This window comes from Acinonyx jubatus, chromosome C2 (genome assembly GCF_027475565.1).
Source record: "Acinonyx jubatus isolate Ajub_Pintada_27869175 chromosome C2, VMU_Ajub_asm_v1.0, whole genome shotgun sequence".
In the NCBI taxonomy this organism is placed as follows: Eukaryota; Metazoa; Chordata; class Mammalia; order Carnivora; family Felidae; genus Acinonyx; species Acinonyx jubatus.
The window spans coordinates 132181563-132193748 of NC_069384.1; the positions used below are offsets into that span (position 1 = coordinate 132181563).

At 41.7% G+C, this 12186-nt stretch overlaps 1 protein-coding gene across 10 annotated transcripts in view; it reads right to left on the bottom strand.

The window, feature by feature from the left end:
- TBC1D5 (TBC1 domain family member 5) overlaps nt 1-12186 on the bottom strand; it is a 530924-nt gene that overhangs the window by 13538 nt on the left and 505200 nt on the right. For all 10 annotated transcript variants that reach the window (XM_053221498.1, XM_027061904.2, XM_053221496.1 and 7 more), the window contains one exon: nt 7747-7846. In XM_053221498.1, the coding sequence (XP_053077473.1) occupies nt 7747-7846 (100 nt within the window). The remainder of the gene's footprint in view (nt 1-7746; nt 7847-12186) is intronic.

Genomic DNA, 12186 nt, shown 5'->3' on the forward strand with positions numbered 1-12186 from the left:
GTCCAGACTCTAGGAAATATGCAGGCTGTTACAAAATAGAGGGGTCACATGTAGGGTTGATCTAGGGTCACATGTGTGCTCAGAGTGGTAGTGGTTTAAGAGGTGGTGATGGGTCAAGGAGGGGGGCAGACCTGTAATTTGTCACTACTGGGTTTGGCTGCACTGCTGACAAATGACAGAGTGTGTGCCATGGGTGTCCACATCTTGGGAGAAGGCGGGTTTAGTAGAAGACTACAGGTGTCAAATTCATCCTTTAACAGATCATTTGCATTTGCATGTCTCTGCAAATGCCATTCCCCTTCTAGAAAACCCTCCTAGTCTCCTTACAACAACACACCTTCCTTTTTCTTCAAAGTCCACCTTAAAACTGTGTTTAAGCATTGGCTGCCTATTAACAGTCTTCCCTCTGCAAGCATCCAGTTGTAGACTCTCCCTTGCTTCATCTTTTACTCTTGGAACTGTAATCTTAAACTAGGCTCAGAGGCTAAAAGTCTTCTGAAACTGCACAGTTCTATGTGGCGAATCCTGGATGCAAGGTCCTTTGGTTCCCAATATGGTAGTCTGTTCACTATATCTGTATTACTTTAGGACCCCATGGGTCCCTGCCCATGTTTGTGAAATCACTGGTGCTCTGGGAGGACCGCGGTTTCATGTGAAGCTGTGTGTCACTTTAGGTATTTCTAACGAGGTATATTCTCCTTGGCTTGCTCTCTCTCCCTACTTTGAAGCTTTACACACGTCTTCCACTGAGCGCCGAGCTCAGTTAGAATACCACTCCTCCACTTCACCCTACCCCAATCTACTTCTCCCAGGATGTATTTTTACATCAGAAAGCAGGTACTTCATAAATATTGGCTGAATGAACAATACAGGGCTTTCCTGCCAGCAAGCGAGCTGATTTTTATGTTCTGAGGAATAGACGTAGGTGAGATATTTCTCAGGTGAAGAATTAAGGGATACGAACATGATCAACCAGATCTCAGACTGAAAAATGGTAGGGGCAGATGAAGGGAAATAACTTTCACTGAGGATTTCTTAAGAGCTAAGTAAGGCACTTCATGCTCAATATTTTTTTAAAAAACAAAAGCAGACTGCACAGAAAATATAATCAAGGGTCCTATTTTGCATCGAAATGTCAGAATGAGTGAAGACCCTAAACTCAGCACTGGGAGAGGAGCATTTAGTTAGGAAAACCCAAGGGTAAGACTAGGCAAATACGTGTCCTGCATTTAACATTAGTTTTTGGTGACAATAAATAGTTCTCAAGTAAACAGAGTACTGGGCAGAGTTAGAAATCTTTACTCATCTCTACCACTTGGCATATTATTCTCTTAGGATTTACCACCCTGCCAGCCAGGGAATGTCATGGAAGTAGGACTCCTCACAGCAAAATCTATCATATTCATGATATGGGTCACCCCATATCTGAGGGTCAACCAGAAAAGACACTTTACATATATTTTTAAACTTAAAAGGTCTCTAAGCTCTAGTAATGGTTAGATGCCTTTTCCAGAAGACATGCTTCTAAAAATAAAAGCAGAAACACGGCCAGGACTAAAAGGAAATTTCCTTTACTAAAAGGAAATACCCTAGGGTTCTGCCATTGGACCCTCTCATTTGGAAGCAATGAGAGAGGAGGGCAGTTTGACCAAGATTGTCCTCAAATCACATCATTTAGTCAAATAAGATCCCGTGAACTAGGTTTAAGATGGAAATACTTTTTTTGGTGAATTTGAGGCCATGAAAGTTTTCCTGACAGGAGGAAAGTCAGTAGTCAAAGTTGAGTGCTACTACTCAGTAGGGACTTAAACATGGCCTAAGGCAATGAACATTAGCCTTCTTAACTTGGGTTTCACTTTCCCTGCTCACAAGCTCTATGCTTAGTGTGAGATGCTTATGGTGGCCACAGAGTCCTTGAGCTTTCAAGCAATCAGCAGCAAGCCTGTTTCCACAAGATAGGGTGGACAAGTCTTTTGCCTGTTGGGTCATTAGCTGGAGACGGCTGGGATTGGAGGACAGAGAGGCAGCCTGGTATGGAGGGCTGTGAATGGGCTATGCAGTCAGACAGTTTGAGAAAGATGAAGGATTTGGAAACTATATTTTTAAAAAGACAGAGAAGGAAAGATATTCAGTGTGGGGTCCTCCTGTGGAAAAACACATGGGAAAATGGGAGACAGCCAGCAAGTGGAAAGCAAAATGATGGAAGATGGGACAGTCTATACTGAAGCCATGGGATCAGAGTTGTGGTATCTTAGCCTGGGAAAGGGTAAGACAGTGTATAGTTTGCAGAGTTTTTCTAAATAGGCACAGGGTTGGTACAAGTTAGATTTTGACCAATTGTTCCAAGTCTTGTGATAATAAAATTGGAGTGGGGGGTGTGGGGGGTGGGTGGGAAGAGCCTTTCACTACTAGAGTAGAACAAGTTCAAAGAGGCTAAAAAGAGAACTGAATTTCACATGATTGAAAGCTACAAGAGAATACCAGGGGAGGCTGTGTGCGGTCTGCCCACAGAATTTAGCTGTACATGTGCCTGAAGGGTGGAGTTGTGAATACATCAATAGGATTATGAATATATTAATTTAATTCTGCCCACATAATTTTAAGTTCTTTTGCTCTTTGCTGCTTGAAGACTTTCATGGGCCAATAACATCCGGTCATCTGGGGGCTGTTAGAAATGCTGAACCTCAGGTCCCATATCAGACCTACTGAATAAGAATCTGTCTTTTTAACAAGATTCTCAAGGGAAGGTATCTTCTCCTTCTACAGAGGACTATGCTGCCCACAATTAAATGCAGCATTTAAAATTCTTAAAATAGTAATGAAAACTTTTATCACAGTGTGATTGACAGAGAGGAAGCTGTCTGGTGATCACATTTTCCTTCCCTGTTTTTTTCAAATGTGATTAGTTAACTGCCTTATTGAACATTTCCACAGACGTCTATTGAAAGTTGTTTTTATAAACATGAGAAAATGAGATTTATAAAGTTCTTGCAGAAGCAAATAAACTGATTTTCAAAACTGGCCTCCTCTTACAGCTAATTCTTACATAAATATTATGACAAGTGCAAAATCGGTAATGATGCGTGCAATGAAACAGCAGAAGATCTGAAATCCAACTACCGATTCAAGTGTTGGCTTTAGTCAAAGCGTCAGTAAAAGAGAAGCCAGGGACTGAAATTGGGTCTAGACTCATGGCGTGTGTGCCACAAGCCAGCTGTGTGCCTCTCATCCTTCCTGGACCTTGCTTTCCTCATCTTCGCAATGAAGTACTGCTGAGTTGGCTTTTAAAGCTTTCACCTGTTCAACATTCTAAGCTCCTAGGAGCTACAGCACTCTGGGAAACCCAACTTCCCTTAATTCACTGCATTTAACCCTGCCATTGTTTACATGAGCCACCAATGAAAGGGCAAGCCGCTGGCAACCACTTCTAAATACCGAACAGAGACTGGAAATACCTCCCCCGGGAGTGGGCAGGTGGGGCCTTTAGGGCCAGCAGGGTGAACAGCTCACACTCCCTGTAAACAGCTAGCAGCTCAGCCCAGCTGCTCACAGAACAGAGAAGCGTGGGCCGCTCACCCACGTGCAATTATGAGTAAAATACGGCAAACCTAAAAATAGCCTGAGCTCAACCACCTGAGGTTAATACTGTCAATGGCCTTTGACTCAACTGTCAGGGTGACAGGAAGGGGAGTTAACCATAGCAACAGAAAAATGAACACGTACAACAAGCCTTCTGAAGTTGACAGGAAAGTTTAGATTTAATAAATGCATGCATTTTCAATTCCTGTCTCTCAGTGTTTGGATTCACGTGCTTCAACTATGTGGAAGTAATAAAATTTTGGTAGAGTTTTGATAAAACAAATATTTCTTTAGTTTTGGGTTCCAGGCCCATAAGGAAGTAACTGCTAAGCTGTCAATGTTATTACCTCTCTAATTAAAGGACCATTTGAACAAGTGCCTTTATATAATTTTTAACTGAGATGTTTTTCTCTATATTTGTTCTGTCAGTTATAAAAATAGCCTTGAACTGTACTTGACGTTTTAAAATTACTGAAATGATGAAAGCGCAGGGTGATATGGAATTCTATTGAAATGAAAGGAACTTGGTGAAAACAATTAACATTAGGAAAGAATACAGAAAATACCTCCTAGAATAGTTTCTGATGCAGTTCTCAGAGCTGCCTTGGTAGCCTGTGGCCCAGTGCATAATGGAGGCCCAGCCGCTCAGGTCAAGGACTCTGCATCATTAAAGTTCTTCTTGCCCAAAGAGCTCACACACCTAACCCAAGGACCGGCGTATCCCAATTCCAGCATCTTTCTGCATCACTGACAAGGGAATATTTAGTTAGGGGTTGGGAAATGTGGTATTGGTCCTAGTTCGGCCACTAACTAGTTGTAGGGGCCTGCACATGTCAGTACTCAGCACTCTGGTCACAGACTCGATGATCTTCCCTGAGAAGGGACAGTTAAGAGTTAATGAGGCAGAGGAGAGAATTTGTGTTGAAGATCCGACTTTGGGCCATGCCCTGTACTGGGGTTAAAAGCACATTAGTCTTGGCAACAAACTGGCAAGGTAGGTATTTGCATCTCCATTTTCTATATGAAGACACCATCAGAAGCAGGCTGCGCTAAGAAGGGACCGAGTCTGACCTCAACCCTGTGTCTGTCTGCCGCCACACGGGGCTCTCTCCTCAAACACCACGCCAGCCACTCTCAGAACGGGGCTCTTGCCTGGAGCGTGAAGACGAAGTCCCAGGTGCTAGCTGCACTTCAGCCACCTACAGATTTTCAGTGACCACCTTGCATCTTCCAAGCATAAAAACTAGGTCTCCCAGAAAGTCATCCTACAATCATCCTTTCAGCCAGGCCATGACTGTTAATGGTTATTTTTGCATCAAATATATACTGTTGTGCTACCTATCTTTTCCTTTAATAATATAGCATGAACATCTCCTTGTTAATAAGAAAGTACTTTAATATTCGATAAGATGGCATTATACTAAGTTATAATCAGTCACTTACTAATGGGTTTTTCAGTGGTTCCGATTTTGTACTACTTTAATAATTGCGAAAAACAGAAAACATCATATGGAAAAAATACTAGGGTGCTGAAGTAATTTTTAAAAGAAGTCCAATAAGTCAAAGAACCAATCAAGAGTTTCCCTTAATTAATCTTTGTGTTTTCCTCTAATTTTTGCTTAGAATCAAAATTGCCTACAACATAGGCATACCCTTTAATAAATAAATCACTGTTATAATAGGCAGGTGGACAGAAATGCATCTGTGGGCCCTGGGGCCAGGAATTCTTTGTAGCATCCTTCAAGCCTATTTAAAACATTTTTTAAAATGTTTACTTATTTTTGAGGTGGGGAGGAGGGGCAGAGAGAGAGAGGGAGACAAAGAATCTGAAGCAGGCTCCAGGCTCTGAGCTGTCAGCACAGAGCCTGACTCGGGGCTCAAACTCATGAACCGTGAGATCATCACCTGAGCTGAAGTCAGACGCTTAACTGGCTGAGCCACCCAGGCACCCCCCCCACCCCTTCAAGCCCATTTTATAAAGTGTCCTGCTATTTATATGGAGAAAAGAAGCTGACAACTGTATGAGGGGATTCTGGCTGAAAGTGAAACGTACACACAGAAACGAATTTAGTTTGGTGGTTAGTTGAAAATTCACATCTGGTATGGGCTTTTCTTTAATTAAAGTGCTCCCCCCTCCCATGCAGTGAGAAAATACTCTTACAGAGCTGACTGAAAGACCAAAATCAGAGCGAAAGCTCTTTAAAAATTCTTAGGCTTAAGTAAAGCTGCTTGAAAAGCTGCTATGTGGACCAAACAACCTAGAGATTTCCTAACAGGATTTTCTAGAGTTCCAGTACATCTTTCTCTCAGTCACTTCTTTGTTCTCCTACTTTGGTCAAAACCAAAATCAAGCACTACAAAGGTCACCCACACGGCCAGAGAAACAAACATACACAAACACACATGCCCCCCTCCCCCCAACTCCCCACACACTTGCTTTAAAATTAAAAATTATATTTAAATAAACTAAAATTAGTTATATAATATATATTATTTATATATAAACTGTATCTCTCTTAATGACTTCTTTTTGATGCATTTATAGTGGGATGCTATGAGATTCACATAAACTTAGTTCTATATGCATTTTTAAAGATGATCATCATGAAGCATATAAATAAATCGTTTCGACAGGGGTGGACCAGATGTGACAAGGGTAACATTTCTTACTGTGATCAGGGGTACTACCCTTTTGATCACGTGCCCGGGTTTCCCCTGTTGTTTCTCCCTCTTGAGCTCTTTCTCTAAAGGAGAAGAGTGGTCGAGAGAGGAGAAATAAGGCTGATGATGGAACAGGGCCCAGCCAGCTGCCTCGTAAGACACTGGCGGACAACCAGCTACTGAGGTCAAGCACCTCTCCAAAACTGTAAGGGAACATTACTTGCTAGAGGCCAGTACGGTTTAGGCTACACCTAAATGACAGCTGTTTGGGCCACATGCAAGTGAACTCATGAATAGGCTGAGGAGTCAATGGAGCCCAAGGTAAAGTCCACCTTCAGGGAAGGCTCCAGGGATGGCCCACTCCTAGGACCTCTGCCTTGGTGGATTCTCTTCGATTTCCCCTCACAACTGGGATGCATCCTGATACCTTATAGTAATTGGTATTGTCATTTGTCCACACTTACACAGCAGCATATTGGCTACGTCTATCAGAGTATAAGTCTTATTTTCCTAATTTGTTCCCAAACTACAGATGCTAGACACTGGAGAAAGAAGATAACGGACAGAAAAAGGATGTCTGTAAGAGAACTGAAAACCAGTAATAGTATGCATTATGAAGTTTCGCAAGCAGCACAGTTACTGAAGCAAAACATATGTGATTCCACCAGAGACCATTTCTATTACAAAATACAGAACTTTTACAAATGTAGAGAGTAATGCCTGAAGACTTTCTAATGTGACATATGTAGGACTCACATATAAACTGAATTTCAAACTAGGACATTTCTTAGAATATAAGCACAGTCAGAAGTAAGAAAAGGTCATGTGGTCCTGACGTGCATTTCAGGCTGGTGGTTAAAAACATGTATTTAAGGGGTGCCTGGGTGGCTCAGTCGGTTAAGCATCTGACTTTGGTTCAGGTCATGATCTTGTGATCCGTGAGTTCGAGTCCCACGTCGGGCTCTGTGCTGACAGCTTAGAGCCTGGAGCCTACTTCAAATACTCTGTCTCCCTCTCTCTCTGCTTCTCTCCCACTCCCACTCTGTCTCTGTCTCTCTCTCTCAAAAATAAATAAACATTAAAAAAAAGCCTATGTATTTAAAAAATAAAGCACTGTCAAAAAATAATAATCACAATAGTAATTACAGATAGGTTGGCACAACAGTAGAGCTGACCATTTGACCTTGAAAGGTCAACATTTCATTTTGGTTTGATGTAGACAAATATTTATAAAGGGCAGTGTAGCACTTAAGAATTGAAATCTATAGTCAAACTGCTTGATTTTGAATTTCTACTCCACTTACTAGTACTATGATCCTGGGAAATTTTATTAATCTTTCTGGGCTTCAGTCTCCTCACTTGTACAATGTTGATAGTAACAGTAGCTCTCCCACAGTGCTGCTGTGAGAATTAATGAGATAATTCACATGAAAAGCTCAACACAGGGCCAAGTGGATACTGTTGTTATGACCATCATCACTCCCGGGGACAAAGCAGCTCACTCACCAAGATGGGTGTCCATCACCTTCGCACAGTATTTGCACATGGCATCCAGGTCATTTAATTGTCCTTGAAGGAAGGAAATCTGGGCTTCTAATTCTTCTTCCTAAAATGAAAGGGGTAAAGATATGGAAAATTTTTAAAATTTAGTAAAATCCCCACAGTTTTCCAAGTGATTTGGATGATTTTATCGAGGCACAAAATAAGAGAAATGGTACAGTGTTAAAAAATAAAACTGGACTTCGGGGCGCCTGGGTGGCTCAGTCGGTTAAGCGACCGACTTCTGCTCCGGTCGTGATCTCGGCGGTTTGTGAGTTTGAGCCCCGCGTCGGGCTCTGTGCTGACAGCTCAGATTCTGCTTCAGATTCTGTGTCTCCTCTCTCTGCCCCTCCCCTGCTCACGTTCTGTCTCTCTCTGTCTCTCAATAACAAATAAACGTTAAAAAAAAAATAAAAAACAAAACAAAACTGGACTTCTTCTAACTGAATGCTAGCTTTGTGCCATGTGTAAATGTTTACCCATACAACCTGGTATAAAAAAAGTACAGACAATATCTTCAATATCCGAGCCACACGAATGGGGAGAAAAAAATGTGTTTCAGTGGACCCTACTCCCTAGGCAGCTGGGTACAAAAATACCACATTTCCTCACATACATTTGGGGAACCAGAGACAATGATAATCTCTTTAAATGTGAGATTTCCCAAAGCACTTGGAAATGTTTTGCCCCTACAGTCCATAAATAGCTGCTCTTACATTTCCTCTTTTGATATGACACTAGAGAATTTTATTTATTTGATTGTTTCTAGGAAAATATACTCTAGGTTGAATAATTATCTAAACTGTAAAAGACAATCTAACTGTAACAAAAAAACAAAAAACCTCTGTTTTTGTTAAGGAAAAAAACATACATGCAAAAAAATTTCCCAAGGAAATTTAGAAGATTAAGAGAATTTTTCTCAGAGTAAGAGAATACAGGCATACCCTAGAGATATTGTGGGGTTGGTTCCAGAGCACTGCAATAAAGAGAATATCACAATAAAGTAAATGAAATGAATTTTTTGGTTTCCCAGTTGCATATAAAAGTTGTGTTTATATAAATGTAAAAAAAAGTTATGTTTACACTATATTGTAGTCTATTAAGTGTGCAACAGCATTATGTCTAAAAAAGCAACATATATACCTTAATTTAAAGCCTGGCTAGCTCAGTTGGTTGAGCATGAGACTCTTGATCTCAGGATTGTAAGCTCGAGCCCCATGTCAGGTGTCGAGGTTACTTAAAAATAAAGTAAAATAAATACTCTGTTGCTAAAAATGCTGGCCATTGCTGGTCTAGACCCTTGCCGTCATGCTGATGACTGCTAACTGAGCAGGGTGGTGGTTACTGAAGGCTGAGGTGACTATGACAATTTCTTAATATACCAATGAAGCCTATCAACTGACTCTTCCTTTCATGAACAATTTCCCTGCAGCATGTGATACTGTTTGATAGCATTTTACCCACAGAACTTCTTTCAAAATTGGAGTCAATCCCCTCAAACCCTGCTGCTGCTTTATCAACTAAGTTTATGTGGTATTCTAAATCCTTCGTTGCCATTTCTACAATCTTCACAGCATCTGCACCAGGAGAAGATTCCATCTCAAGAAACCACCTTCTTTGCTTATCCATAAGAAGCAGGTCCTCATCCGTTAGTTTTATCAGGAGATTGTAGCCATTCAGTCGCAGCTTCAGGCTGACTTCTCATTCTAGTTCTCTTGCTGTCTTCACCACATCTGCAGTGACTTCGCCCACTGAAGTCTTCAATCTGCCAAAGTCATCCATAAGTGCTAGAATCTACTTCTTCCAAACTCCTGTTACTGTTGATCTTTTGACCTCTTCCTAGGCATCATTAATGTTCTTAATGGCATCTAGAATGGTGAATCCTTTCCAGAAGGTTTTCAGTTTATTTAGCCCAGATCCATCAGAAGAATCACCATCTATGGCAGCTAGAGCTTTAGAAAATGTATTTCTTAAACAATAAGACCTAAAAATCAAAATGGCTCCTTGATCCATGGACTAGAGAATGAATGCTGTGTTAGTAAGCAGGAAAACATTAATCTTGTTGTATACCCCCATCAGAGCTCTTGGGTGACCAGGTGCATTGTCAATGAGCAGTAATATTTTGAAATGAATCTTTTTTCTGAGCAAGAGGTCTCAGCAGTGGGCTTAAAATATTCAGTAAACCATGTTATAAATAGACGCACTGTCATTCAGGCTTTGTTGTTCCATTTATTGACCACAGGCAGAGTAGAACTAGCATATAACTTAGGGGCCCTAGGATTTTTAGAATGGTCAGTGAGCACTGATGGTTTCAACTTAAAGTCACCGGCTGTGTTAGCCCCTAACGAGAGAGTCAGCCTGTTCTTTGAAGCTCTGGAACTAGTTATGGTTCTTTGAAGCTCTGGAACTAGCTCTAGTTATGAAAGTCCTAGTTGGCCTCTTCTTCCAATAGAAGGTTGGTTTACCTTTTATGTTATGGAGACGGCTTCTTTTCCTAGACCTCATGAACCAATCTCTGCTGGCTTCCAGCTTTTCCTCTGCAGCTTCCTCCCTCTCTCAGCCCTCGTAGAATTGAAGAGAGTCTGGGCATTGCTCTGAATTTGACTTTGGCTTATGGGGATGTTGTGGCTGGTTGAGCTTCTATCCAGACTACTCAAACTTTTTCCATATCGGCAGTAGGCTGTTTCTCTTTCTTATCATCCATGCACTCACTGGAGCAGAACTTCTAATTTCCTTCAAGAGCTTTTCCTTCACATTCACAGTCACAGCTTGGCTACCGGGGCAGCGCAAGAGGTCTTTCAGCCTATCTCAGCTTTCAACATTCCTCCCTCACTAAGCCTAATTTCAACACTGTTGTGTCTCAGGGAATAGAGGGGCCCAAGGAAGGGGAGAGGGATGGGGGAATGGTCAGTCAGTGGAGCAGACAGAACACATACAACATTTATTAAGTTCACTGTCGTATGTGGGTGTGGGTTGTGGCACCCCAAAACATTTACAACAGTAACACCAAAGGTCACAGATCACCAAACAAACACATTAAAAATGAATGAGTTTGAATGAAATACTGCAAGTATTACCAATATGTGACACAGAGACACGAAGTGAACAAAAGCTGTTGGAAAAATGGTGCCATCTGATTTGCTTGACGCAGGGTTGCCCCAACCTTCAATTTGTAAAACAATGTAATATCTGCAAAGCGCAATAAAACGAAGTATGCCTGTAATCCTCATTATGTAGGATATTCCTAACCAAGTTAGTAAGCATACAAGGGATGTTGCCAGAGGTAGAATAGGCTAGAAAATTGATTTTCCGGTCTTAGATGCTTGTTCTTTCATATACGAATCTTCTGTACTGTTAAAAAGAAAGCAGGAGAAACTTAATGAGACACGCTTTTTCTTAGCAACTGAGTATAATTTGACTTACAGATGGAAATTAAAGGTTGAAAAGGTTACTTGTAGGTGTATTACATTTTAGCAATACACAATGCAGCACTGAAAAGTACTGTTTTTAACTGCTATGTAGAGAATGGGCCTTAGAAATAGGCACTTAAAAGCCTGACACAGAAAACAGACATAGCAGTAGCTGTAAAACCAAATTACTGTAAAATGCAGCGCCGTCTCCTCTGATGCGCAAAAGACGACCAGAAGAAACTCAGCCAAGGAATGATTGGAGGGCCATGTGGGTAGGTGGGTGCCACCTTCTTAACTCTATGCTAGGCTTGAAGATGGAAAAGGATGCGGTGTTTCAGGACATTTCTCTTCTCCCTTTTCTCTTTTGTTTCTGCCCAGGCTTGAGTTTCTCCATTCTGTCCGGCACTAGGAATTAGGGAGAGAAGGCTATGTCTGCTGGTTAACTACGGTTATGGTTAGTCTCCAAGATGGCCGCCATCAATTCCTTCCCTCCCTCGGTGTACATGCTGTGCCACTCAGCAAGTGGTAGTATTTATTTCCCAGATAGATACTTGTGACCTGCCTTGACCCAGAGAATGCAGTAAAAGTCACACTGTGCCAGTTTTGGGCTAGTGTAAGAGGCCTGTCAGCTTCTGCTGACTTCTGCTTTCACTAGAGGAAGACAGCTACCAAGATGTCAAGAAGTTCAGGCTAGAATCCTGAAAGAGAGGAGAGAAAATATGGAGAGAAAGAGGCCAGCGGAGAAGTACTGAGGTTCTAGACATGTACGTGACATCTTCCGGGACCTTTCAGCCCAATCCATCTGACACCAGCTAAGTGAGTGACTCAATCAACATCACATGGAGAAGAACAGCCCAACTAAATGCCTGACCCAGAAACCTATGAGAAATAGCAGCGTTGCTGTTTAAAGGAGTGGAATTTTGGATGGGGTGTTACACAGCAACAGATAACTGGAACAGAGGTAGAAGGGGCAGAATACCAGGCTGCTATTACGGCA